The sequence below is a fragment of the Rhinatrema bivittatum genome, chromosome 6 (genome assembly GCF_901001135.1).
Source record: "Rhinatrema bivittatum chromosome 6, aRhiBiv1.1, whole genome shotgun sequence".
NCBI lineage: Eukaryota > Metazoa > Chordata > Amphibia > Gymnophiona > Rhinatrematidae > Rhinatrema > Rhinatrema bivittatum.
The window spans coordinates 91794036-91820996 of NC_042620.1; the positions used below are offsets into that span (position 1 = coordinate 91794036).

General features: G+C 39.1%; 1 protein-coding gene across 2 annotated transcripts in view; it reads left to right on the forward strand.

Annotated features, from left to right (window-relative positions):
• The window catches only part of PSMD14 (proteasome 26S subunit, non-ATPase 14), a 204025-nt gene that overhangs the window by 101850 nt on the left and 75214 nt on the right, over positions 1-26961 (forward strand). For both annotated transcript variants that reach the window (XM_029605601.1, XM_029605600.1), the window contains exons 3-6: positions 10333-10404; positions 10728-10847; positions 11912-11982; positions 13850-14000. In XM_029605601.1, coding sequence (XP_029461461.1) covers positions 10333-10404; positions 10728-10847; positions 11912-11982; positions 13850-14000 — 414 coding nt within the window. The remainder of the gene's footprint in view (positions 1-10332; positions 10405-10727; positions 10848-11911; positions 11983-13849; positions 14001-26961) is intronic.

The window sequence follows — 26961 nt, forward strand, 5'->3', positions numbered from 1 at the left end:
TTGCAGTACCCCGTGGTCGGTGGCATGTTACAAGAGGTAGATGACTCTGTGAGACCAGAGTGGAATAGAGCAGTGGTTATTTGTGAAAACTGGGTTGTTGGAAGAGGGGGTGATAGTTGCCAGGTCTGGAGTTGGTTGGCATCTTGAGAAGGAGCTGATGATGATAATGATGATGCATAAGACATGCATGGCTTAATCAGGAGATCTGAATAATCTTTCTCCTCCCTTCCAATGCATTCAAGGTTGAATGGAGCAGTGATCTGAGAAGGCCCAAAAAAACAACATGCTGGGAAAAATATGGGCTGTGATTTGTCAACTTGGAGGTGTCTTTCTTGAGATGTATGAGTGAATGTTTAAATATTTCTTTTGATTATAAATCAAAGTCCCAAAGTCAAGATCAAATCATTAAAGATCATAATTCTCATGGTGTTCATAGAGAAGTAGTTATTGCCCTACAAGTAACCAGTTCAGGTTTTTTCTTTTACGTAATAAATTAGAAACCATAAGCTGTGGTTTATAAATTTACTCAAATCTTCTATTTCTCCAGTGGATAAGTTTTAAAAATATCTTTTAAACTAGCAGTGGTATCAAACTGTTATCGTGGAGGTTAGATTTTTAGGATATCCCTATTGAATATGCATGAGATACATTTGCATGCACTCTATTGTATGGAACTATATCTCATGCATGTTTATTAAGGATATTCTGAAAACCAGATTGTTGTGTGGCCCACCAGGACTGCAGTTTTTTTATATCTCTATTTTAGAGTTTTGGAAGATGCCTACAGAGGCAGTCCCACCTATCTTTCATATATACTGCTCTGTGAGGAAGTGAGCAGCCATGGTGTGGCAAAAGAGAAGATAAAACCAATACATAGCTTGGATTTAAGTCACATCTTACAGAAACTCCTTGAGGATGACGTTACCAAGGCCATTTTAGTGGTTTGTTATATTCTTGAACCTGACTGGAATTGGACCTAAAGATTGTTTTTTAATTTCTTTTTTTAGCATTTAGGTGTTTCCCAGTGTCTGTAAAGTAATCTAAAGCAAGAGGAAATTGTTCTTGACAATGTCAGTAAGCCTTCTGATGGTACAGAATTTTTCCTTTGATTTCCTTGTAAAATGCCTCATATAGAAACATAGAACATGATAGCAGATAAAGGCCGTACAACCCATCTAGTCAGACAGTAGGGGAATCAATTCAACTGAAGTATTTTTTTAATGATCATGCAGGCTCGAAGGTCAAAGCCTCTGTCTCCTGAATCTCCCAGTGCGAGCCATCTAGGAGGAGGATAGAATTACTAATGTTTATATTTGTCATCCTTGCCAGGATTGGTGGTATTAGCAGCTATTGGAAGTAGGGAACCTGAATTTTCCTTTTTTTTTTTTTTTTTTTTTTTTTAATTTCATTTGTTTTCTTTTTTTTTTTTGGCTTGAATCTGACTTGGAATTAGAGGGCTAGATGGAACTTCATACCTATGAAAAATAAGAAATCTTTTTCCTAAAATTATTTTTTTCCCAGGTGCAAAGTGTAATGTTTATTTCCTGTATTTTTTCCCTATGTCAAATTATTTTTCATTCTAGTGTTATGTAACAATTGTGACAATGTTTCATAAAAAGAAAAAGGGAAAATATTAAAGGATACACATTGTCAAAGCTATGTGCAGTCAAAGTTGCTTATAATGAGTTCCTATGCTGTGAAAAACTGTCGTTATGTCATATATTACTAAATATTTGAGCTTTTTCAAACATGCAACATTTTATATCACACGTGTGCATTTGTCTTACTGTTTTTTCATATGACTAAATTGTGAGGCTTTTTTTCTTTCTTACACTGGTAAAGAGGAAGAGAAAACAGCTTCAAATATTGTTTCTCATGAACAGCAGTGACCTAGCCAGTGTTCCCAAGAAAACAAGAACTGTTTGCTAGAACAAGAATTGCTTCTACTGAGGATGTTTAGAAATATTTACTACCTCTGGGAACGTGCTGCAAGTTTATATCGCTATGTATCCTTCTAAAAACTATAGGGATTTATATGTTAACAGTATTTTTAGTAAGTCTAAACATGTAGAAACTCTTCCGAGGTTTTTTTTTTTCCTCTAAACATGCACACATTGATAGAAATACACTTTTTAAGTATTTCATCCTCCTATCCCTAGAGTGATTATATATAAACTTTTTTTTTTCTAGCCCAGCAGTTTCTTCCTGCTCCTTATCAGTCAAAATTGAGACTGGGATCCACCATCATAAGCCTTTATTCATAATTACTTGGGGATTGTTCATCTATTTTTCTATTGCCACCCAACTTAGGCTCAGGCATTGATGCAACGGTTCTTGGGTTGGGGGAGGGAGGCAGGCCATATTTCGGATCTCCTTCTGAAATCCTGCTATCAGGGGCCCTATATTGCTGTTATACACCTTTCCTCCCCTTCCTGGCAAATGATTGCCCTCTGGCAGAAATGGAGCCCACATCCTCCGCATGGCAGTGCATGACTGCCATGAGCCACCGGGCCACTCCTATATTGATATATATATGTATATATATCCTGTTATATGTGACTAAGTAAATTATAATTGAACAGTATGTTAAGAAAATATATATATTTTTTTTTTTTTGCTGTATTGTGTAGAGTTATTGACAGATTAATTTCATGAGAAAAACAGTGCTTCGGCAGGAAAGAAAAGTTATTTTTTCAGAAAAAAACCCTTTTGCTTTTCTTGAGGCCTGGCAGATGAAATTATGTTCCTAAAGGGTTAAGTCAGCAGGAAAGAATTCATTTCCACTTTAATGACCTAGCCTTGCTGGGCTAGGACGATGGGGAACATGCTTCTGACTTGTACTCCTATTGCCAATTAACACCTCCTATAACAGGTTGCCTCAGCTAGTCATTGAAGCAGATGCAATAGAAATAGTTTACATGCAGCTTGTTTTTCACACTAGTTGTTTAATACTCACAAAATTAAAGTATTAAAAGGTTGCTTCTTGCCTTGCAGGACAAGCAATAAATAGTCTAAGTGGATAGATGTATATTTGTGACACATCCTTAATTTATATTTTTTTTCTACCTTAATTTTAAAGGCTTTTGAGGATAAATTTGCCCTATATTTTACATTTTATATAAGAAATTGATGCTCCTGAATGCCAGGAAGTTAAGATTTGTTCTGTACAAGCTCAGCTCATCATTTTATTTTTTGTTAATTATTATCTCCATTTAAGGAACCTGGTTTTCCTCGGTATTGAAAACATTATGTGTATCCTTGTTAACTAGAATTTAAGAACAAGCTAAGCAGGTTCAAGCAGACACAGCTTTTTAAACAACTATAAAGCACAGGTGACACTGTTTCAAGTTTGTTTTTAGCTAGATGCTGACATTTTGAATTCCCTCTTTTCCAAAAACCATAAAATGAATGTCAGTTGTTATCATAATTAAATAATCACAACTTCATCTGTATTCTTTTTTTAAAGACCTGTAAAATAAATAGTATGAGTGTGCTGGTGTGCTCTAAAGTGACACTTTGGTTCATGTGTAATCAGCAGGTATTTTAATAACATATAATAAAATTGGCTTAATAATTGATAGAAGTTCACACTAAGATGAAGGTGGAGTAATATAACTAATAGTGTTAACAAATTTGCTAAAAGGCCTGAGTAGATAACACTTTGCAACACAAGTTTTATGTTGCTATGATAGCAAATGCCTTTCTTAGCACTTTGTCAGCAAGGGTTGCCCATAGAAAAACAGCTTATTATACTGCATCAGGTTTTAAACTAATAAAGATAAAAATGCCCAGTTTTCATTTTAACCTGCTAGGATATTCCTAAGCACTGCATAACTATTCCTGAAAGATTTTTTTTATTATTGCAAACTGATAAGTTTTTATTAGATTCTGTTAGGAAGCCCTAGCTACGATGTTTTCAGTTTACCAAAAACCTGTGCTGGTGATCCCAGTTTAATCTGGTAATGCAGCTTAATTTGTCATATGGTCTTCTTTTGCAATCCATGGCTGAGATTCTTGCCCTGCGGGCAAGTCAGTTACCTAGCTAATATGCTTTCTGACAGTCAAAGGCAGATTGAAGGAGTTTGTTTTCCCAGACAACAATGAACCGCACCAGTTTTTTTTTAATGCTGTGCATCCTACTAAAGTGTTGAAATTTATTGGAACATCAAATATACCAGAGACATGAAATTGTATTAGTTTATTTTTCTACGGTTGTAATTTCCTGAGAAAACATTACAGATGTCTTGAAAAGAGTAGGTGATTTTGATACAAGACTCATAGTTTTGAGTGTCTTCTGTTGCTACTAGAACTGGTTGTTAAAATGTGCTGTGCTGTATGGAGCAGTGAGGGCTCGCAATTTATGTCATCGGCATACAAACAACCTTGTACACAAGAAATCTTAAGTTTCTCTAATGCGTCTTTATATTTTATTTGATTTCCATTTACTTTTTATTTTAGTTGGGCATTTTTACTTCTTTTCTTGAGGCACAGCTCAAAATAATGTTTAATAAAAGATTGGGGGGGAGGGGGGATGTTTTCCTGAATTCTATTAATCGCTTCCCTTTTCTGCTTCCTTACTATGAAAGAAATACTAAGCAGAAGACATTTGTCTTGTAGTAATGGTGCAGTTACTGTAAATGCTCTGTGCCAGAACATGAGCCTTTCATTTTTTTTAAGTGCCTGGGAAGTGTGCCATATTTTACAAAACTAGGAGCTGACGTTTTATATTTTATCCACAGAACACACAGCGAGACAGCGGCATTGCAAGCTGTCTGACACTGTCCCATTATTGTACCTTAAACCTCTTCTTCAGGGACCACCTTTTGGGGTGAAAAGAGTTCACTACTACTACTATTCCTGCTGCTGCTGCTACTACTATTGCTACTACTACTACTACTTAGCACTTCTGTAGCATTACTCGACATATGCAGCACTGTACAAAAACACGGTAGCGACAGTCCCTGCTTGTACAGCTTACAGTCCAGTCAAGACAAACATACTTCGCAAAAGAGACTTTAGGAATTTAATTTATTAAGAAAATGATTGATTAAAAATTGAGGCTGTAGGACAATCAGGGGTTAAGATTTAAAAACGGCATAAAAAAGGTGGGTTTTTAGACAGGATTTAAAAAAGGCAAGAGAGGAAGCATGACATACCAGCTGAAGAAGTCTATTCCCAGCATACAGTGCGGGCAAGTGGAAAGCACAGAGTCGGGACTTAGTGGTAGAGGAGAAGGGCATAGATAGGAGTGACTTGCCTGGTGAGCTGAGTGCATGAGGAGGAATGTACAGAGAGATAAGAGAGGAGAAGTAGTGAGGAGCTGCAAAGTGAAGGCTCTTGTAGGTGAGTAAGAAGAGCCTGAACTGTATTGATAACTAGGGAGCCAATGTGACTTGAAATAGGGGTTATATAGGTGTAGTGATTTTGGCGAAGGATAAGTCATGCAGCTGAATTTTCGATGGACTGTAGTGAAGAGAGATGGCTCACTGGGAGATCTGTGAAGAGCAATTTACAATAGTCTTAAAAGGGAGGTGATGTGAGAGTGGATAAGGGTTCTGGTAGTATGTTCAGAAATGAAGGGATGGATTTTGGTGGTGTAGCAGTGTTTTGGATATGCATAGAGAAGGAGAGAGATGAGTAAAAAAAACCAAAAACTCCAAGGTTATGAGCTGAGGGCCTGGGAGGATTGCAATATTAGCCACAGAAATAGAGAAAGGAGGATGAGGGAAAGTGGGCATGGGGAGAAAGATGAGCTCTCTCTCTTGGCCATGTTGAGTTTAAGGTGATGGTTAGGATATACAGGCATCAATGTCAGATGAGTAGGCTGAGATCTGGGTCTGGATTCTTTATAAAATGTTTGATGGAGAGAGGTAACTCCTGGGAATCATCAGCATAAAGATGAGAGGAAATCAGCTCACCAAGAGAAGAGGGCCAAGGACAGAACCCTGAGGCACACCAGTTGATAGTGTGTGATGGCAATGAAGGAGGATCCACCAGAAGAAACATTAAAAGTGTAATGGGAGAGGTAAGAAGAGAACCAAGACAGGACAGAGTCCCAAAATCCAAATAAGCATAGAGTATCAAGGAGTAAGTAGTCATAGTGTCAAAAGTAGCACATAGGTCAAGGAGGATAAGGACTGAGTAAAGGCCTTTGGTTTTATCCATAAACAGGTCATTGGAGACTTTGGCAAGGGTTGTTTCTGTAGAACGTAAAGGGTGCAAACCAGACTGGAGGGGATCAAGAATGGCTTGAGATGAAAGTCAAGGCAGGGGCAGTGAACAGCACGTTTAAGTAGTTTGGAAGCAAAATGGAAGTTGGAGATGGGATGATAGTTATCAGGTAGGGTCCAGTGAGGCTTTTATTTGAGGAATATGTTTGAAGGCAGCACGAGCAGTAGTAGTGGCAAGTGATAGATTGAGGATGTGATAGATGGAAGGGAGGAGGACTGCAGTGAAAACAAAGGTGAGGAAATGGGTGGAAATGGTTCAGAGGAATTAGTAGTGAGTTTGGAGCAGGAGAGATGATGGACAGTTTACTCCACCCTGACTTCAGAAAAGGAGGAGAGAGTGGGAAAGTGTAGAGGAAAGAAGTGGAGGGAGCAGGGAGGTAGAGGTGACCTAGTTGAACATGAAAGACTAATTTTGTGAATCTTGTCATGGAAGTAGTTAGCCATAGTCTGGGAAGGGATTCCAAGGAAGTTTGAGTGAATTGAACTTGGCAAAAAGATGACAAGAGCTGGATACAAGAGAGTTTGTAAGATGAATAAAGTAATATTGCTTGGCTAGTGCAATAGCAGACTGGAAGGAGATCAGCATGAATATGAAATATATGAAGTTTACATGGGCACAGTATTTTAGCCAGAGACGTTCTGCAGAGCAGGCACCGGAATATAGGAAGCAAATTCTAGGGGTGAGCCAAGGCTGGATTTTTGTGTGTTTTACAAGCAGAGTAAGGGGAGGGGCACAAGTATCTAAAGCAAAGGAGAATATAGTATAAGAAGAAACTGCTTTGCCAACTGACTCAGACAATTTAGTGAAGGAAAGGAGAGCTGAAACAGTACTGAAAGGGTTACAAGGGCTGACAGCTTGGACATTCCTGAAAGTGTTGAAGGCGAATGGACAAGGCTGTGGGAGAGGATGGTTTAGTGTGATAATTATCGGATGATACTCTGATAGAGGAAGAACTGAGGTAGAGAGCTCTGAGACAGCAGTTAGAGAAAAGGACTAGGTCAAGGCTGTGGCCATGCTTGTGAGTAGGTTCAGTAGAGCAGAATTGGAGATCAAATGAAGAGGTTAAGGAAAAGGAGTTTTGAAGCATAAGAATCTGATAGGTCATCAACATGGAGGTTAAAGTTGCCAAGAGTAAGAGAGGGTGAAGATGAAAACTAGAATTAGCAAGAAAGGAGGAAGGGTATTTATCAGGGGGTCGATAAGTGACAGCTACTTGGAGAGGTAGCAGATGGAGTGGACCTCGAAGAAGAGTGGCAGATCAACACCAACACTACCACCATTACCTACTGAACAAAGTGAATGGGAGAAATATAACCTCCATGACAGCAGTGAGTGAAGCAGAGTCTTCAGGGGAAAGTCAGGACTTGGTCAAGGCAATGAGATGAAGTGTATGAGAGATCAAGTGGTCATGAATGTAGGCAAGTTTCTTGGAAATAGAGTGAGCATTCCACAGGGAACACGAGAGGAAGAGAAGAGTGCAGGAGAAGGAGAATAGTGATATGATTGGAGGGGTAATGGTTTGATTATGCACCAATGGGGTGAAAGCTGCCTTCAGGGGCTGAGAATAAGAGGAGGAGCAGCAGAATACTTAGGTGTGATGACAAGGATAAGGTGGTGTCAGGGAGAGTGGAGATGGATGGATGAGAGGAAGAGAACTTTGAGGTTTTAGAGCAGTAGGCATGGCAGGTGAGATGAATGTAGGGAATGGGGAAGATGGACTTGGTTCAGTAATGGTTTGCAGCAGGGGAATTAGCATTAGGAAGAGAAAATGTAGTGGAGCCATAGGAAATAGAGAGACCTTGTAACCTCCCCAGTATTTGGCCGGCTGCACAAGGAATGCAGGGTGGGAGCAGCTCAAGCCAGAGGTGGATTGTGGAGACTTTGGAGTGAACCACCGAAGTAGCTGGGAAAAGTATGCAGATAGGTTGCAATTCCCCAGAACCTGGCTGGCTACTTTGAAGAGCACAGAGTGTGGGAGCAGCTGAGGCCCAAGATGGATTGTGGTGGCTTCTGAAGTCAACCATCAAGGCAGCTGGGAGAAGTATGCAGATAGACTGCTACTCTCCATACCCATGTGTCCTCTGCAGCAGCCATCAACTTATGTGCTGTTGGAAGTGATGTGGAGATTTGTCTGTGGGGAAGTTTCAGAGTTCTATTTACATAATGTTATTGGATAGCCATCATGTGGTCAACATTTTAAACTGGGGAACCTTTTCATGTGCAAGTCAAGTTCTCGTTAGAAAATATTCTATTTGATAAAGGCAAAACATCACACTTGCAAAGAACTTAACTGACTGAGGTGCGTGCAGATGAGTTCTAGCACTATGGCAGCAATTTCAGTTCTGGAAAAAAATACAAGTTGGTATTTCAGAAACAGCTTTCAGATGGCTTAATTTGAAAAGGCAAAGTAAAAGATTAAAACATTGATTAGTAACAATAGAATATAGACTTAATCTAAGTAAGGTATACTTGTACCAAGGAAAATAAGGGGAAAAAAACCCTGCAAAGTATATCCATTGTAGCCTTCTTTCCTCTGGAACACTGATGTCAAACACATTATTTTTTTCTCAATATATTCCTGTTGTTAAAAACCTTTATCACCTTTCAGCTGGTTTTTATTCTGTCATAGCAGATGCTAGGCCCCTTTCCTGACTTGGCTCTGCTACTTAGTTCAGAGAATCTCTGATTTGTAGTCAGATAGCAGACCTTTTTAATTTTCAAGGAGTAAGGTGAGCCTTTTAGAAAGGAATAGATGCTTCGAGTTTGTCTAGTTAAATAAAAGCACGGCTCTAATTTGCATTGCCTTTGAAACAGCACTTTTAACTGAGCTCCCACCTCTGAAACAGAAATCATGCCAGAGATGGCTCCTTTAAAAAGCTGTGGAATGATTTCCATTCCCTTTTTTTTTTTTTTTTTTTGCTTCCTTTCAAAAGTAATGGACTGTACATGGGAGAGGAAATGTTATTATATAGCGAAGGTGAGAACAGGCGAGTAAAGCAGCAAAGGTTTACCTCAAACTTCTATATTGTTCTTGTAAACAGAACAAATTGAGAATACTTTTCATCCTTTTTAGCCTGACATCAAGAACATGATGTAAAGCAGGGCTTCCCATACCTGTCCTGGGGACATCACAGCTAGCGTGGATTTCAGGATATCCACAATGAATATACATGAGATGAATTTGCATATACTGAATCTCCTGTCCCCAGGACAGGTTTGAAAAGCCCTGATTTAAAGAAAGATATTAGCCTGACTTTTAAAATGAGTTATGACAAATTCAGAGAAGGGCATGGGGTGGTGAAAGCTAAACGTTATACTTATGGTAATTTTCTAAAAATTAGTAAACCAGGGCTCTAGTATACAATTGCAGTTCTGCAATGTAATAGAAAAGATTTTCCCCCAAAATAATAGCATCTGACTTTTTTTTTTTTTTCAAATTCAACAGATCAGGTTGATGTTTGATGTGTGTTAAATAAATTGTGCTAATTTTTTTTTTTTTTTTTTTTTTTTAAGAACTACTTGTGTGACAGAGCAAAGCATTTTGTTCACAGCTTTTCCACCTAGGGACTGGAGATCCATTTTTTCACTGTACCTGTGTATTTGCAAAGTGCTCCCATAGCCCTTATCTGCAAGTTATCTTTAGCTGCTGAAGCAGAGGGAAATTGCTGTTTGTGTTGGTGCCAGTTAATCGTGCTACCCCAGCAGCATTTACATTCACACCACTGTAAGAAACACATAGGTAATTGGCGTATTGAAGACATTTTGCAGCTAAGGAAGGGTTAGCATTGCTTAAAGAATAACTGTGTCCAGTGGAAAAGTCCTCCTTTCCTTATTCATTTTAGGCTCAGCATAGCATGTGCAAGTTTATTTCATTATGGGGTTTATTGTGGAATCATTTCCTTAGAGGGAAAAACTCCTCTAAGTAGGAAAGCACATTTATAGTTTGGAAATTGTGCTGTATTATAGGAAAATGTTAATGTACATAGCATGAAAAGTTAGTAACTTTGTCATTCTATAAAATCAAAATCTTTAAACTGCGCAATGGTATTGAAGCGATACAAATATTCTAGGACTAAAGCTGTTTGCTGGTGTTTTTTTTAGGGCCCACCTGCAGATGCACCTGCAGTGGACACAGCAGAACAGGTGTATATTTCCTCCCTTGCACTGCTAAAGGTAAGCTTTTCCATGAAAACATATAAGGAGCGACGGATGGGAACATGCACCCATCGTTCCACAAAATTAAAAAAAAGAATATTTACAAGCCTGCCTGGTTGCATCTATTTCATATGTGAACAGTGGTTGTTTTGGAGTCCATGTAATGTTACTGTAATATTTTTTGTTTTTGTTTTGCAAATGTTTTGTCTTTTTATATTGCATCATGAAAGACACCACTACTGCATTGCTGTAGAAACAAAAATGATTTAAAGACATGACCAGCATTATTCTCAGAGAGAACTGACTCTTGTACCTTTGTGCATGTTCCTTCTTCCCGACAGATGTTGAAACACGGCCGTGCTGGTGTTCCCATGGAAGTTATGGGTCTGATGCTTGGAGAATTTGTTGATGACTATACCGTTCGGGTGATTGACGTGTTTGCCATGCCACAGTCTGGAACGGTGAGCACACTCTCTTAACGTCCTCGTTACAGTAAACATTTTATGTATTCAATTATTTTTTGTAATTTTTCATTTTCATATCACTTTCCAGTCTCCATTTGTGGTGCTTGTAGGATACCAGCATCAGAAAGAATTCTCAGCTAGAGAGGTGTGAAAGGAATGCTACCTCTGAGACTGAACCCATGCATGCTATTGTGCAGCTGGATACACTGATAGTATGTTGGTCTCTCCCAAGGCCTGATAACTCACCCTGGCTGGCAGAGCCCAGACCTGAACTTCAGTCATCTGCACTGTGCTCTGCAAAAACAGACGATTAGCTCTTTTCTAGCCTTAATCACCCTTGTCTGCACCATCAGAATGCTGTTATTGCTGGTATTAGAAATTGAAATGTGTGGTTAATTTTGAAAGCTTGACAGTAATCTTTGAGCATATCTGGTAACTGTGCTGACACCTCATCTTCTCCCAGAAGACTAGAGAGCAAACATATTCTCTATGTCCTTCTCTTTATTTTTATCTATTTATTTATGTATGTACTTATTTTTGCTTTCTCTTTGTCTAAACTTAAAACTGCCCTACTAGCACTGGTTACGCTCAAGTTAGTTGCCTGCTTTGCAAACACCTTAGAGCTTCAGTGCAGAGGACATGTTGCTCTGTGTGGCACTGCTGTAGGGAGTAAGTATGTAACTTTATGTTCATTGATCAAACTGCAAATGGAAGATTTCAGAGTTTATTTATCATGATGATTCTAGGATTTTATTCTCTCTCAAAGCCATTATAGTTTTTCTTGTGCTAACTTAACTGATTGCTGTATAAGAAAAGCAGTGGACATTGCTTGACTGTTGAGCAGATGTCCAGAAACTTAAAGGGAATGTGTTATTGCTGTGAATTGCGTCTTATCTGCTCTTCAGGATGCAGTTTTGGCATTATACAAAACCTGAGTTCAAAGCTGTAGATTGTTTTCTTTCTGACCTGAAACAGATTTTTGCATGCTAAAGTTTCTGAAATGTTCATCATATGGATGTTGCTATGTGAACAAAAAATGGCTATCTTTTCTTTTAATTCAGGGTGTCAGTGTCGAGGCGGTTGATCCAGTGTTTCAAGCTAAAATGTTGGATATGCTGAAGCAGACAGGAAGGTAAGTAACAGATGTTAAAGCAGCAACTGACAACTGCATTTCCTGGGGCAACCCAAAAAGCTGTCTATGTTTAAAAGTGCAGTTACAAATGCATGGTGCTGTTTTGATGCTATATGGACTTTGTATATAGAAGTAACTGTTGAAAAGTTATTTTCTCCTTAAATTTCAGAATAGTGAAAATGTTGCGCTCACACCCCCTTTGTTGCTAGTTCTAATGTGGCAGAGCCGTTGCTCCTTGAGTTATATCTGAGGCCATATGGGACTGCAGGAACAGGAATACAGATCAAAAATTAGAAATCAAACAGTTTTTTCTATTAAAAAGTTGCTTTACTCCCAGAGTATGTAAAGCATTATATAATTCCATCCATACACTTTATACACATGCCTTAACATTTTAACAGAGCCTTTCATGCATCTGAAATGCTATACTGGGTCAGACTAAAGTTTCATCAAGGCCAACATCTTATCTCTAACATTTTGATATCTAGGTCCTATATATCTATATACTAAGGAACTTACCCATTTTTTATGAGGACATTAATGGCAGTTTCTATTTCTCTGTACACATGGTTACAGTCTTTGCAAAAAGTAAAGGCTTTAGTTTTGTTGAAAATTAGTTTTCTAAAAAGGTGTTGTAAGCATGGTCTGTAAAAGAAGAGAGAAAAGTCTGTGTGGCAGCTGTTACAGCAGCTGCTATTAAAAAAAAAAACAAAAACTGCTTGCCATCCAGTGCCCATGGCTAGCATGGGCCTGCTGATCCCCTCCCTTGAGCCAAGGAGAGAAGACAGAAATCAGCACAGGCCCGCAGATCCCCCTTCTATGATTTTCTGCAGGTTTCCATTTCTTGATCTATAGCATAATCAACAATAAATTCATAGATAATCTATGATCACTGGCATGTGAGCTGAGGTAATGACAAAAAAAAGAATACTCTGCCCGCTCTGTGCCACTGCTTACCCATTCTCTCACAAGGCAGCTCTTCCAAATGAAAACAAATCTCCTCTTCCTGGTGTGACCTGGTGGGCTGATACAGGGAAATTTGCCACCCGGTGAGATGTTGGTGCCAGCACAATCAAGGCACAGCACTTAATGCAATTTGCCTGGGATTCCCTTTGACTTTAGTTTCATTTACTGGACGGTTGCTTGTGTGCTCTCTCCCTCCCCACCCCCCATGCATTGGGGACCAGCCTTGCTCACTTTAATTTCAGAAAATATTTTCCCATCTGCATTGTTTAACTGTCAGTGCAGTAAGTGGTTAGGAAAGAAGAGATCTTGCAGTATTACTGTAACTATTTTTACAAGCAAGTGGTTAATTGCTTTATTTGTAAACAATTTTCTCCAACAAAACATATGTATGGTAGTGTTAAACAAATTTTTATGGTATTTTACTCTCTACCTCTCAACAGTTGTCATCTGCTTGCTCGAATTCTTTTACTGTGAAAAAACTTCAAAATTAATGTTAGCAAAAGGCTCAGCAGCTGAGCAGAACAGTGCAAATTGCTTTTTGACTGAGTTCCTAGTTCTACTGCTGGTTTAATTGATATTTAAAGAGTAGATATTTACTCAAGTGCTGAAAGGGTAAAAACTGGCTCAGGGAAGGTGTGGTAACAGGGTGAAAAAATTGAAAGCATGATCTACCATTGCTAATGTGCATCCCTTAATGATAGCACTCCTTTTGTCACACTTATTCATTTCCATGTTTTCACGATAGTTTGGTGAATGTTTCTAATGGTACTCTTTTTCACACCTGGGTTTCCCTTCTCTGGTCCTAATTTATACCCTGTTACCTTCATGTTTCTTTTCGTATCGTACGTTGTTATTGCTGGCACTGTTAAAGGAGACTCTGACTGTGCCCTCACTGTTTCAGGCCTGAGATGGTGGTTGGGTGGTATCACAGTCACCCTGGCTTTGGCTGTTGGCTGTCTGGAGTCGATATCAATACTCAACAGAGCTTTGAAGCCCTATCGGAAAGAGCTGTAGCAGTAGTAGTGGATCCTATTCAAAGCGTAAAAGGAAAGGTACAGTTGAGTGTTTTTTTTTTTTCCTGTTTTGTTTTTCCACTCATTAAGTTACAAATCAGAAATGTTAAAAAAAAAAAAAAAAGCCTTAATTGCTTTTTTTACATATGTGGGAAACAAAAAGAATTAAAATCTGCAAATGACACATTAAAATTCTTGCAGTTAGTTATTAGTGCACCAAAGATCATCTGCCATATGTGTGCTACTAGTTACCCTTTTTACTCAAATGAAATGCAGTTGAGTGAACTTGGAACATTAGCATATTTTCGTGCTTATTTCAAAAGCTGAATTCAAATTTAAGGTGGAGGTTATGACTCTCTGTTCTCTTGTACCCTGGTATTCATTCATTTCTCCCTTTTGTTAGGGGAGGTATAGTCAAGCCATAGTAAATGGGATATGAATTTAGAATGCCATTGTAACCTTTAACCTTTATGAATTTGGTTTTCTAAAATCTAGTGCTTTAAGGAGCAGGCAAAATTGTTTTAATAAGTTTGGGGGAGCTAAAATATCCAAAAATCTAGTTAGAGTGACTGATACTGCAGACCTTGATTATGATATATTCTGGGTGCTTTTTGATATGCATTCAGTACATTTTAGACAATTAAAGTTCTCCCAAAGATTGTCTCAACCATTTGCATTTTCAGTGAGGAGCCAGATGAATGATTAAGTATGTTAAATGATTCTGAAAAGAGATTAACTTGCAAAGCATATTGGGTTATAGTTGTCCTTTGTTGAAATCTCTTTTGTTCTTGTTTAGTTCCTTTTTTTATTTCTTTCTAGCCCCATATGCCATTTTCCTATTTCCTGCCTCATGACAGCAGGGAGCAGCTCTATTATCACCTTCACAGAGCTGTCTGCAAATGTGAGAGGCAATTCGATTTTGCTCAACCACAGGGAGAGTGGATTAGAAAAACTACAGAATATACAGAAATTGGCTAGGTGGTTTACTGCTTTAAAATACTGCTGAGGTGTCTTGTTTGAGCATGTACTTCCTTTGTAATGTAGAATAATCGTTAGAATAAAATGATCATAACGCACGATTATGAAAACTGTTTTTATGATGGTAAAACTTGCATATTTTCTTAAAATAAATATTGGTGTGCTGCACCTATGAACTAATGCAGTTTGTAATTTAGTTTATGTTCTCAATGACCATCTACTCTAGAAAACTTAATATATTACTGTTATTTCTGATTGTTTACAATCAAACCTTTCCTGACATGAAGTCTTTGAGCAAGGAAAATTGGGGTCTGCTCAGAAGCCTGCTCTTAACAGTCATGATTTAGTTTTCAAAACAAAAACTGTGCAGGCAATAATAACAATGATATGCAAGCGAATTAAAACTGAGCAGATTGTGTTGCTCTGGTTAGATACATAGGTGTAAATAAGAGAAACCAGACAGGTTGGTATGAGATGATTAAAGCAACGGGAGAAGAGTATGCACTCCATTGGTAATTTTCTGATTCAATGTGTTATCTCGGTGCACAAAATACTTGTGATTTCCGCAGTCTTCAGTGTACGAGGTGCCCTTTGTGTTTGCCTTCTGCTAACAAAATCCAGACAATACATTAGGAGTTGCTTTGCATCTTGTCAAATGGTCAAATAAATATATTTGAAATGGTACCCAATGTGATTTAATGTTAAAGGGGTTATGAAGTTGGGCTATGTTTAAGCTCCATTTCTTTCTTCTGGTTTTGCACTGTGGATTGTAACAGGCATCATCATTTGTTTCACAAGAGGAAGAAAGGGAGATAGTGTGAGGAAGAGCCCTAGTTAATAGCCCTGAAATCTTGCATTTTAACACATTCATTAGCCTATTAGCTGGATTAGCTATACTTTTGTAGGTTTTCTTTTAACAAATCTAATCTACAAAGCATGTTGTAGGTAGACACACAGTATGCATCTGTGTTTTCTTCTGTGTTCCATGGCTTTCTTCTGCTTTAATAGGAACAAATATCTTCTTTTAACTTTTATTTGTACTAATGAAATTAGTTTTGATCTGTTCATACTTTATGCTATGAGGTGAAACAAATATTTTTAGAGCCATATTAGGGATTTTCTCTATTTGTTGTGCCCATATCAGCAGTCATTGCCCGAGAAAAGAATGTTAAGTTCTGTACCGATAGTTTTAATTTTGTTTGGTAGGATCTCAATAATTCATTTTTATAGCTTTTAAAGTTTCAAGTCTTAATGAACTGTATCAGAAGAAACTTAGCACCTCATCAGCTGAGGTGGTGGTGTTGGAATGAGATTTTATCATAGTTAAGAGAAAATGGTATAAAAAGAGTCTTTAGAAGTGTGGGCTTTAATGCATGTTATAAAAAGATATGACTGAACATATTCATTATTTACAGATGAAAAATATGCCTCAAACGAGATTATAATTAGCATGCAGCATTCAACGGTATAGTCATAATTTCTAACGTTTGCCTTAAACTGCTTGAAGTGAACCATTGGGAACCTTCACACATACACAGCACACTATGAGCTGTTCATGCTTAGAGAATGACTAGGTGTTAAAATATAAAAGTATGGGACTGGGTAGGAGCTTTGTAGATGTGCTTTGAGGGCAGTTTTGTAACATTGCGGCCAGTTTATGTGGCAGCTCTGCATGTAAGTTTCACGAGGTTTCACAGTGATCTTATGTGAAATAACATGCAAGAATTCACTTGCACAAGGTTACACTTGCTCTCTGCAGGACAAAACTTGTGCATGCACATTTACGCACTTTCTTAAAAGTGTGCTCGTAAATCCAAACTTCAGCCCCTGGAATGCCTCTCTTGTGCACATAAGAAAGGCGTGCAAGTATGAAATTGGGTCACATGCTTCTTTTTGTGTGTGCAAACCCCAGGCAGTTTTATAAAAGATAATTTCTGTTTTATGCATGGAAATGGCTTTGAAAATTACCTCTTAAAGGCAGCGGTCAGTATTAATTCTTTTTTTTCCCACATAAGCCTTTTCGTATGCATTTCATTTTTGAAAATAGACCACCTTTTGTATGATATTGAGCCCAGAATAATTAGTACTGTACTTGTAGTTAGTATGCTGATGTCCTCAGTATGCAGCTACTAACATTTTCTTTTTTTATTTTAGCCAAAGTAACTGGTCATAATATTTTTGCATTTTTAGGATATTTTGGGCTTTATTATACAACTAATATGTCCTTTTTCTTATCCTGTTATGACAAAAAACTGCTTGTTTTCCTTCCTCCATTTGGATTTTAAAATTATAAAGAACCTAGAATGGGCAATAGTGCAGGATACAAGTTTTTAGAATAGGTTTTTTTTAAATAGATAAATCCAGATATAAATTCTGCATTAGTGAATTGTGTATTTCATAATTGCCATGCCATGTTTTCTTCCCAGAAAGTTATAAGTTGTGTTTTTTTGGAATGCTTGATACAATTGCATTTTTATATAAGGCTCTACAAAACACTGGATTTATTCATGTATGAGAGTTACTAAATAAAGTTAGTTGTGGCTTCATCTTTTGTGAGTTATGGTTGTTGAAGTCCATTTGTCAAAATGTGTTAATGCTGGTCCGTCCGTCCGTCCCGTTCCCCGCCCCCCCAGTCCATGTATTGAAGATGTATTGAAATCTGGCCACTATGAGAAATTCTCCAAGGATACAGCAAGAAAATGCACATATAACTAGAGATGTCTTTTCCAGAGCCAAAACAAACATTTTATAAATAATTTCAGTATTTCTGACTTCAAGCTTCCAAACACCGCAATTCAGTGATACTCATTTGGCATGAGTCAATTTGAGTTTTAATGCTTTTTATTGGTAATGGCACAAAAAGTACAGTTTCTCTGAATTGTTTTAAGCTTACAAGGGACAGAAGAGGATGTTTTTCACTTCTGCTCATGTGCCGGTGCTTGGCAGCATAAATAAGCAAGGATTCATAAGCCTCAGCTTCCAAGGTCACATGGTCAGTTTAATAATTAAAGAATCTAGGAACATACTAAGCAGCTGATAACAGAATCAGTTGCAGGTGATGAAAGATATTTTAGATGTGACATTAATTCTTATACCATACCTGGCATATGGGTCTGATTCAGTAAGACTTTTTTCCCATTCTGTGTCCATGAGGAAAAAACCTCAGTGAATTGGGCCTTTTATGATGTTCAGAGACTGTTAGGTGCGGTCAGGTTTGCATGTAAGTCTATGTATCTTTTGTTTGTAGGCCATTGTTTTCCTTTGTACAGGCACACACCACATATTCAGATAGCTTCAGCTTCTATAAACATTTATCTACACCACCGATGTCCTGATTAATACTCAGAATGGTAAGGCAAAAAAGAGCCCACATCCATTTATGTAGCAGTTTTTTTTAAATTCACGCTTTATTAAATTTTACATCGTCATATAAACAGGAAAATCAGGCAATAGTCAATCCTTCAATAACTAGCAAAAGACAATATTGAACGAGTCCACATATATCAAGGGGGGATAGCTTATTAAGCAAATTAAAGAAGAAACTCTAAAGGGACTAATAACCCAGGAACATACCTCAGCCTCAAAATCACAAATATAAATTTGTCTTAACTAAAGTTTCAAGATGTACAGGGTCAATAAAAATAAACCCATTACCTTGAAACATTATCACACCTTTACAGAGAAATTTCAGATAAAAAGAAGCTCCAATAGCCAAGACTTGAGGCTTCAATTGGAGAAACTGTTTCCTTTTTAAGTATGTCTCTCTAGAGACATCAGGAAATACCAGGATCTTTTGGCCACAAAATAAACTACCCTTATATTTCAAATATTGGCGAAAGAAAATATCCTTATCGGATTCTAACTCTTGTTGCAATAATATCTGAGGAAGATTGATGAAAAAGTGAAAGATCAGAACCAGGGGCAAGGTGCCAGCATATCCGAGGCACCCTCCTCAGAACTAATGACCTTCCTCTTATCAGGTAAACAGGAATTTTCCTTGGTCTAAGTATTACTATTAGGTAAAAATTGTAGAACTTCAGTAACATACTTCTTAATTCATTACCAGAAAGAAAGCGAATTTGTGGAAAATTCAATAAACAAAAATTTCTGGATTGCATCTTATTCTCTAATATTTCACATTTGTAATGCATAGCCAAACCATCTTTAATGCCTGTAGCCACAGCAGATTGCAGATTAGTAATAGTCCCAGAATAAGCATTAACAGACTCTAGAGTAATAGTTCTTGTCTCAAGAACAGAAAATGTCTTGGTTGCTCCAGTGGTATACTCACAAAGCTGGTTCACAGTCCTAGAAAGAATTGTCTCAGTCCTGTAAATCTCTTTCCAAATGTCCCTCAAAGAAATCTTGGCTATCTCCTCAGAAGAACTCAACTCTGTCCTCTTGATGGACGTACGTATTTGCACAGGATCCGCAATACCACATGCAGATCTTGTCGGAACGGTTACATTCTCTATATCAGGTGTGGCTGACATCCCATCTTCAAAATATTATACTGCCACAGGAGGGCTTGCCTCATTAACATCTTCCTGCAAGACTATCTGAGTTTGAGGCCATGGAGGGATCATGCTTCGGGAGAAAGAGAAGCCTCTGCTAACTCTGTGCTCAAATTAACTTGCACTATTAGCTCTCTGTAGACGTAAATCCATGGGTTTGCGTGTAGAAACTGAAGTTGAAGAGGACACTGATGTTTTGCCTTTCCTTTTCCTCCCCATTGAGCTGGCGCCGCAAGAATCCAACATAAGGAGTGTGCCTCTTTGGCGCGTGGCTTTTGCACACCGGTGGCAGCTCGCTGCTTCTTATAGGCCCCAGGAACAAGAAGCCTTCAACAACAGGTGTCCTCAGTTGTGTCTGCAGCTCTTGCCTCCCACGAAGCCTCAGGGGACTCGAGCACTGGTATTCCAGCTTGTCCCTATGTATCAATTTTTAAGTATTTTGGTTTTTACTTCATTTCTACCTAGTGATGCTTCTTTTTTTAACTTTCATTTTTTTATTAGTGGAAAATGTTTATTTACATTATCAGTAATGCACCAAATGATACAATGCTCTACATGTGAGGCACAAAAAGTATTTAGCGCACATTTTATGTAAACATTAACAGGCCAATACAGTAAAAGTCGCAGGAGAGAGGGCGAGCGCACAGGCCACTCTCCTGTGCGTGCGATTCAGTATTCAAATGAGGGCCTGTGGTAAAAAGAGGCACTTAGGGACACTGGCATGTTCCTAGTGCCTCTTTTTTGACAGGAGCGGCAGCTGTCAGCAAGTTTGACAGCCGACGCTCAATTTTGCCGGCATCGGTTCTCAAACCTGCTGATAGCCACGGGTTCATAAACCGGACGCCGGCAAAATTGAGCGTCCGGTTTTCAACCCGCGAGCCGTGGGCTGATTTTAAATTTATTTATTTATTTATTATTTTTAATTATTTTTTACTTTTGGGACCTCCGACTTAATATCACCATGATATTAAGTCGGAGGGTGTACAGAAAAACAGTAAAAACTGTTTTTCTGTACACTGTTTTCTGTACACTGTTTTTCTGTACACTTTCCTGGTGCAGGCAGAAATTAACGCCTACCTTTGGGTAGGTGCTAATTTCTGAAAGTAAAATGTGCGGCTTGGCTGCACATTTTACTTACTGAATCGCGCAGGAACTAATATGGCCATCAACATGCATTTGCATGTTGCGGGCGCTATTAGTTTCGGGGGGGGTTGGCTGCGCATTTTCGACGCACTATTACCCCTTACTGAATAATGGGTAAAGCTAACGCGTCAAACGCGTGTCCAATCGCGTGTTAACAGTGTGCTCTGCCAGAGCAGCACTGTACTGTATTGGCCTGTAAGTAAACAGTTTTCTGCCCCTATGAAACATGGAACTTATGAAATCTTTGAGTTCCCCAGTTTTTAAAATACTGATTGAGTAAAACAGATTTTTTTGGTCAACATTTTGCTGACATATGATTTTAATCAATGTGCACCCCCTACCCTCCACAATAATTAATGTTCATGCTGTATATATCAACTATGCAAAATGGTTGTATTATGAAATTCAGTGCTTTAGGGGATTATCTTTTAAAGGACAGTTTTCCTTTTATGAAACAGGATTTAAGAAAGTAAAAGGACTGCACTGTATTGCACCTCCCTATCAAATATAATTTTATTGTTCTGTGGCACTGGTTGTGTACTCATTGCTGTACAAAGTGACCTTAGCCAAGTCAATGCATGGATACAATGAATGTTTAAAATGAGCCATGCAGGTGTCCCCTGGGTAAGAGGTTCTCTGACCCATGTCGCTTACAATGTAAGTAGAAAGAAATGGAGAGCAGACGAGGTCAGGGGGGAACAGGATGGTGCCTTGAGTGAATCACGATCTGTGAAATGCTCTCTCCTTTTGCTGGTATTCTCCAATTTACCTTTGATTCGTTGGGTAATATTATTTTGTACCATATACCTGGTCAGATGAGAAAGGAATGACCAAGAGTTTCCTCTGCAGGCCCAAGTCCCATTCCAGCAAGGGGTCCAATTGATCACTTATCTAATGTTTTGTGGAAGGTCTGCAAGAAAGGTTGTTGAGGAGTTCGCAAAAGGAAATGTCTCCTTCTCCCCTGACCTCAGTGTTTTGCTAAGTCCCCTTCCGAGGCTTGCTGCTGTTTATCTGACAAGCCAACAGGCTGCCTCCACAGCTCCTGGATAGGCTATAACAGATATCATCAACCTGGGCTTGGAAGCAGGGGGAGCCATGGGGAGGAATTGTTGCTGGTGGTAGAAGGTGAAGGAACAAGAGACTTTGGAAGAGTTATGGGCTGAAAGATATTCTTTATACCAACATATTAACAAGAGAGAAAAATCATTTGAGATATCCCAGAAAGAGAGTGCAATTACCAGCAAGGCCATTCAGGAGTAATCTCGGTGAACATTTGTGATTCAATAGGTTAACTAGGTCACCACCTCTAATTTGCCCCATCAATGAGTTAGCTACTTAAGGACCCTTATGTAAGGACCCCACAGAGTTATCTGTCCTCTTAGGGGAATAGACTATCAGGTTTGTAAGCCCTTGTTGGGACTGGGGAGACACAACAACAACAACAACAACGTGAGAGGAATTTTTTACTTGGCAAAATCTGACCAATTTACCTTAGAGGAAATCTGGAAAGTCATAACGGGACTGGGTCATTCTCTCTCTATAGAGCTCCTCTATAACAAATAAGGTGTAAACTTTAGAGTCAGAATTTTGCTCAAGAGGAGAATGGAAGATTGAATGCAGTTAAGGAAAATGTTTGTAAATTGGAAATGTACAAGAAGCCCTAGTTGAATACTAGGAGAACCTGGAAATTTTATTTTGGCGAAGTAATGTACTTTTTAAAAACATTTCCAAGAGTGCAATTTTTGTTTCCTCTGGAAATGTTTAAAAGATATGTGGTAGAAATATTAAAAGTACCAGAAAAATCAGTTCCTCCTGTTGCACAAATTTATTATATTCCACCATTTAAGAAAAAAGACTTGGATCAGCCTATGGAAACTTTCTATCCATATCTAATGACAGTTTAAATTTGACTGGGTTTGTAGAAGCTTCAGATAAGTTGGTGGAACCAGCGACAATGATTGTAACTTTAGCTTTGGATCCAGATAGGGATCGGCTCTTAAAGTTGTTTTTCAGACATCAGGAAGAATTATTTCTGAAGATGAAAGTAAAGGTATTCCAGGATGTTACTAAGCTATTCAAAGAAGGTGCAAGCAATTTATTTTGTTGGAACCAAAGGTTCTTCAATTGAGGGCCTCATTCTTTCTGAAGTTCCCTTGTAAATGCTTAGACATCTAAATGTTTTCTTTTTTTTTTTTTTTTAACCGAGCTAGCTCACTTTTTCTTAGTGACAACATAGTTTAGGACATCTAGTTAATAAGCTTTCTCCTTATTAAGTCTTCCCACAAATTCCATAGTTTTTTCAACAATTATTAACTTCTCCTAGACTTAATTTCCTATGATTTCATTCTAAGATTGCTTGGGATTGTGGGGATTTTTCCCATTAATGGAGGACTGCTAATGCCTATCTATATGTATTTGTATTTTTCTTTATTTCTATTCCTTCAGAGATGTTTGATTTTTCTCAAGGTTTATTGAAGTATAACTTTAGAAAATGAACAAAAAGTAAATTGTAAAAAAAAAACCCCAAAAAAACAGATAGATGCAGTATATATCAAGTATACTAAAGCATTTTCTGTTGACAAGCAGAGCCGAATTAGCCATGACATGTGGGTGATGTCATCTAGCGGTTTGCGTTGTGAGCCCCTCTAGTCTATTTTTGTCCAATCTACTACCAAATGTCTTAAGCAATTTACTCATAAGTGCTTGAATTTGTCTAATTATCCCTGAAGCAGGGCTTGTCCAAAACACCTGCTGATGTCGGGGTTGCTTTTGTGACTTGAGATTAAGATCATCTGTTGCTTCAAAGACTTTTTATCTGCAACTAAAATTTATAACATTAATGGAAATGATGCCTGTTGACGATATTGTATTAGCTGTCTCTGGCTGTGGTTTGGACATCCAATGTAACCAGTCCATTGTCCTTCCAGCATTCTTTCCCAGGCTACATGTTCATAAAACTTGAACAAGCACTGCATAATTTGGACTACAGGAGATAAGGGAGGCCTTCTATCTGAACTGGACTGTGTACCTTAGAAAGTCCACCCGGCTTTTTGTTTCTTCTGACAAATAATCTGGAATTTTCATTGCCAAGTGCACCCTTTCTATTTGGCTAGTAGATTGCATCTCCTATTATGCCGAAGCAGTCCTGAATCTGGTCACATCAAGGCTCACAGTATCACAACCATGGCAGCATTGGTAGCCCACCTAAGATCAGCCTGTATGGAGGAGATCTGCAAGGTTGCAACATGGCTTTCTTTCCACACATTCACATTGCACTATTGCTTGGACATGGACTCCTGATGTAACATTAGATTTAGCTGGTCCTGAGGAGTCTCTTTGAGATGTAGAACCCAAATCCATCTTTCCTAGGGCCCATTATTTTGGTTCCAAGTGGTCCCCACCCTCCCAAAAAGTACAAAAATATTCTGTTGCCACTAAAAACATTTTCTGCCTATTAGTGCTTTTTTGGGGGTATTCCCCCTCCCCTTTTATTTGGCGCAGTCTTTAGCTAGAGATTTTCCTTGTGTGAGGACTGCCATCCTGCCTATCCTCAGAGAAAGCAGATTTACTTGCCTGTTCTTCGAGGATAGCAGAATGTCAGTCTTCATAAAATCTACCCGCTTCCCTTTGGAATTGGTTCTGAAAGTCTAAGCTAAATGTTGTGGGAACTCTGGAGGCGGTCCCATCTCTGGGATTTCGTGTACACTTTGGGCCACGACACACCACAGAGGAGCTCCGGCAAGTGCCGTGGCAGGCGAGGAGTATCCAAGCATGGGCTGAAGATTCAGGAATGCTGAACCCTGGCCACTACCGAACCTGATCGCATAGAGAGACCCAACAGCGCAATGTTGGTCTCTGAAGTAGTCCTCCGGCCACTTGATAGCCCTTTCGGACCTGCTGCACGGGAGCAGCAAATGTGACAGGATGGACAGTGGCTGAAGGGTGAAGACATTAAATGAAGACGAAGACTCGGGATACGTGAGGGCTTCACGGAGACTTGGTTACATGAAGAGTCAAGACGAAGACTTTTGAAGGGCTGAGTCGAGACTCAAGGTATCCAATGAAGGGACGAAGTCTTGTAGGCTAAAGCGAGCCTTGGTATATGGAGCTCGAGCGGACTCGGAGTAAGGACGCTGATGCTGGGAAGAATAAAAGTCTGGATCATTTGGAGTATTGTGCTGCCCAGGTGAAGAGCATCTGAAGAATGAAACATCAGCAGATCTGGGAAGAGAAAAGACATCAGGACAACAGGAACTGACAAGACGAAGATGCAGGGTCAGACAAGAGACCGTGGCGAAGATGAAGACATAGACATGGAATTCCAACAAAGAACAAGGAACAGAGTGCCAATGAGAAGCTGGATTGAAGAGAAGTCCTAAGGAGGACTGGCTCCTTGTGAAGGCAAGGGTGAATTGAAGCCAGGCCCTTTTTATAGGGCTGAAGAGGAGACTCCCTTGATGACATCAGAGATGCACCACTCCCTCGCTGTACCTTTAAGAAGGGAGAGGAGGCATGGCTTCGCCCCTTAGGAAGAAGGGGCAGGACCTTGGAGAGCGGCATCCCTGCTGCTGAAGACTGCAGGAACAGGAGCTAGGCCCCGAAGCAAGCCCCGATGTTTGAGGCGGCTCCTTGCCGCAGAAGATGGACCAAGGGACAGCTCCAGGCACCAGGCAAGGCCGGGGATGATGGCCCTCTCCCCACAGAGGGCTCGAGGTAAGGTCGGTGGCCTCCAGGCCACCTGGGGATACCTGTAGGCGGCCTCCTGACGCAAAGGCAACACCCGAGCGGCTCCCTGCCACCGGGTAAAACAGGCAAGTCGGCAGTGGCTCTCTGCCGCGTTTGCGGCAGCAATGACGGCAGCTCCATGTCTCAGGAGAAAGTAGCAGCGCGGCTCAGGTCGGCAGCCTCCGGGCTGCGCAGGGTGTCTCAGCGTGGCTCCAGATGCGTGAAGAGAGTATCTGCGGCCTCCGGGCTGTGGAATTAGGAGAAGAGAAGGACGAGAAGAGAGGTGAAGGAGCTGCCCATAGTGGAGCTAGGGCAGGTTCATAACACTAAAGCAGCTCCAGATGGACATGTAGAGGTATAACATGCTGCACATCTCCAGTAGGATATGCTCAAAAGTTTCTAGAAAACTTTGAAGTCAAATTTTCATGTTGGGCTGCATCTGATGATGTTTCCAAGATCAGCAGGAAGGCAGTCCTCAAAACATGGATATCATCTGTTACAGGTAAGCTACTCTGCTTTTTGGATATCATAGATGACTGCTTCATGGAGTAGCTGGTTCTGGAAAGGATGAGAGGAGGGACTATTTTAGATGTAGTTCTCAGTGGAACACAGGACTCTATGCAAGGGGTAAAGGTGGTAAGTCCACTTAGCAATAGTATCCATAATGCAATCAAATTTGACTTTCACTAGAGGGAGGACATTAAAAATATTGGACAAGCATTTCACTTTAAAAAGGGAGATGATAAAATTAAAAGTTCAGTTAGAAAATAACTAAAAACTGATTAAAAGGGTTAAAAGTTTAAAAATGCCATATTGGAAGCCCAGATAAAATTTATTCCATGCATTAAAAAAGATCAAAGGACAACCCAATATGTTTCAGCATGATGAAATGAAGAGGTGACCTCACTACTTGAATGTAATCAGCTTTGAAATTCATAAAAGTGGAATATAAATCATTTAAATGAATAACTATTTAAAAAAATGGAAGACAGGTCCAAATGAGGAAAATAGGAAAGAGCATAAGCACTGGTAAATTAGATGTATAAGATTAAAAATGCAGACCAATAGTTAATTTGTAAAGAAGCTTGCCATGTAGAAAAAACTAATAATAAACATTTTTTTTCCCACTGCATTCAAAGTAGAAGCTTCTGAGGGAATGCACTGGACTGTTAGGCAAGGAGTAAAAAGGGTGATCAAATATGAAATTAAAGATCTATTATTGGTTATCTTATGATTAAAAACAGCCACAGTACCTAAGGACTGGAGGGTGGCCAATATTATGCAAGTTTTCCATTGACAAGCAGGGCTGAATTAGCTATGACCCATGGATGATGTCATTTGATGGCACCGAATAGACCCTTTTTTCCTAGCTCATAGAGCTTTTGCTCTACTGAGCATATTTATTTATTTATTTATTTATTTATTTATTTATTTAAATTTCTTATATACTGGCATTCGCGATGGGAGTCGCATCATGCCGGTTTACAAATAACAAGGTGTGACAAAAGAATAAATACTTAATAACTTAAAACATTAACATGTGATAGAAGAATAAGGTAGCAGTTACAATAAAACAGGGATAAAATGCAACTTGGAATGTAGAGAAGGCAAAAGAGAGATTAACAATGAGATAACAAAAG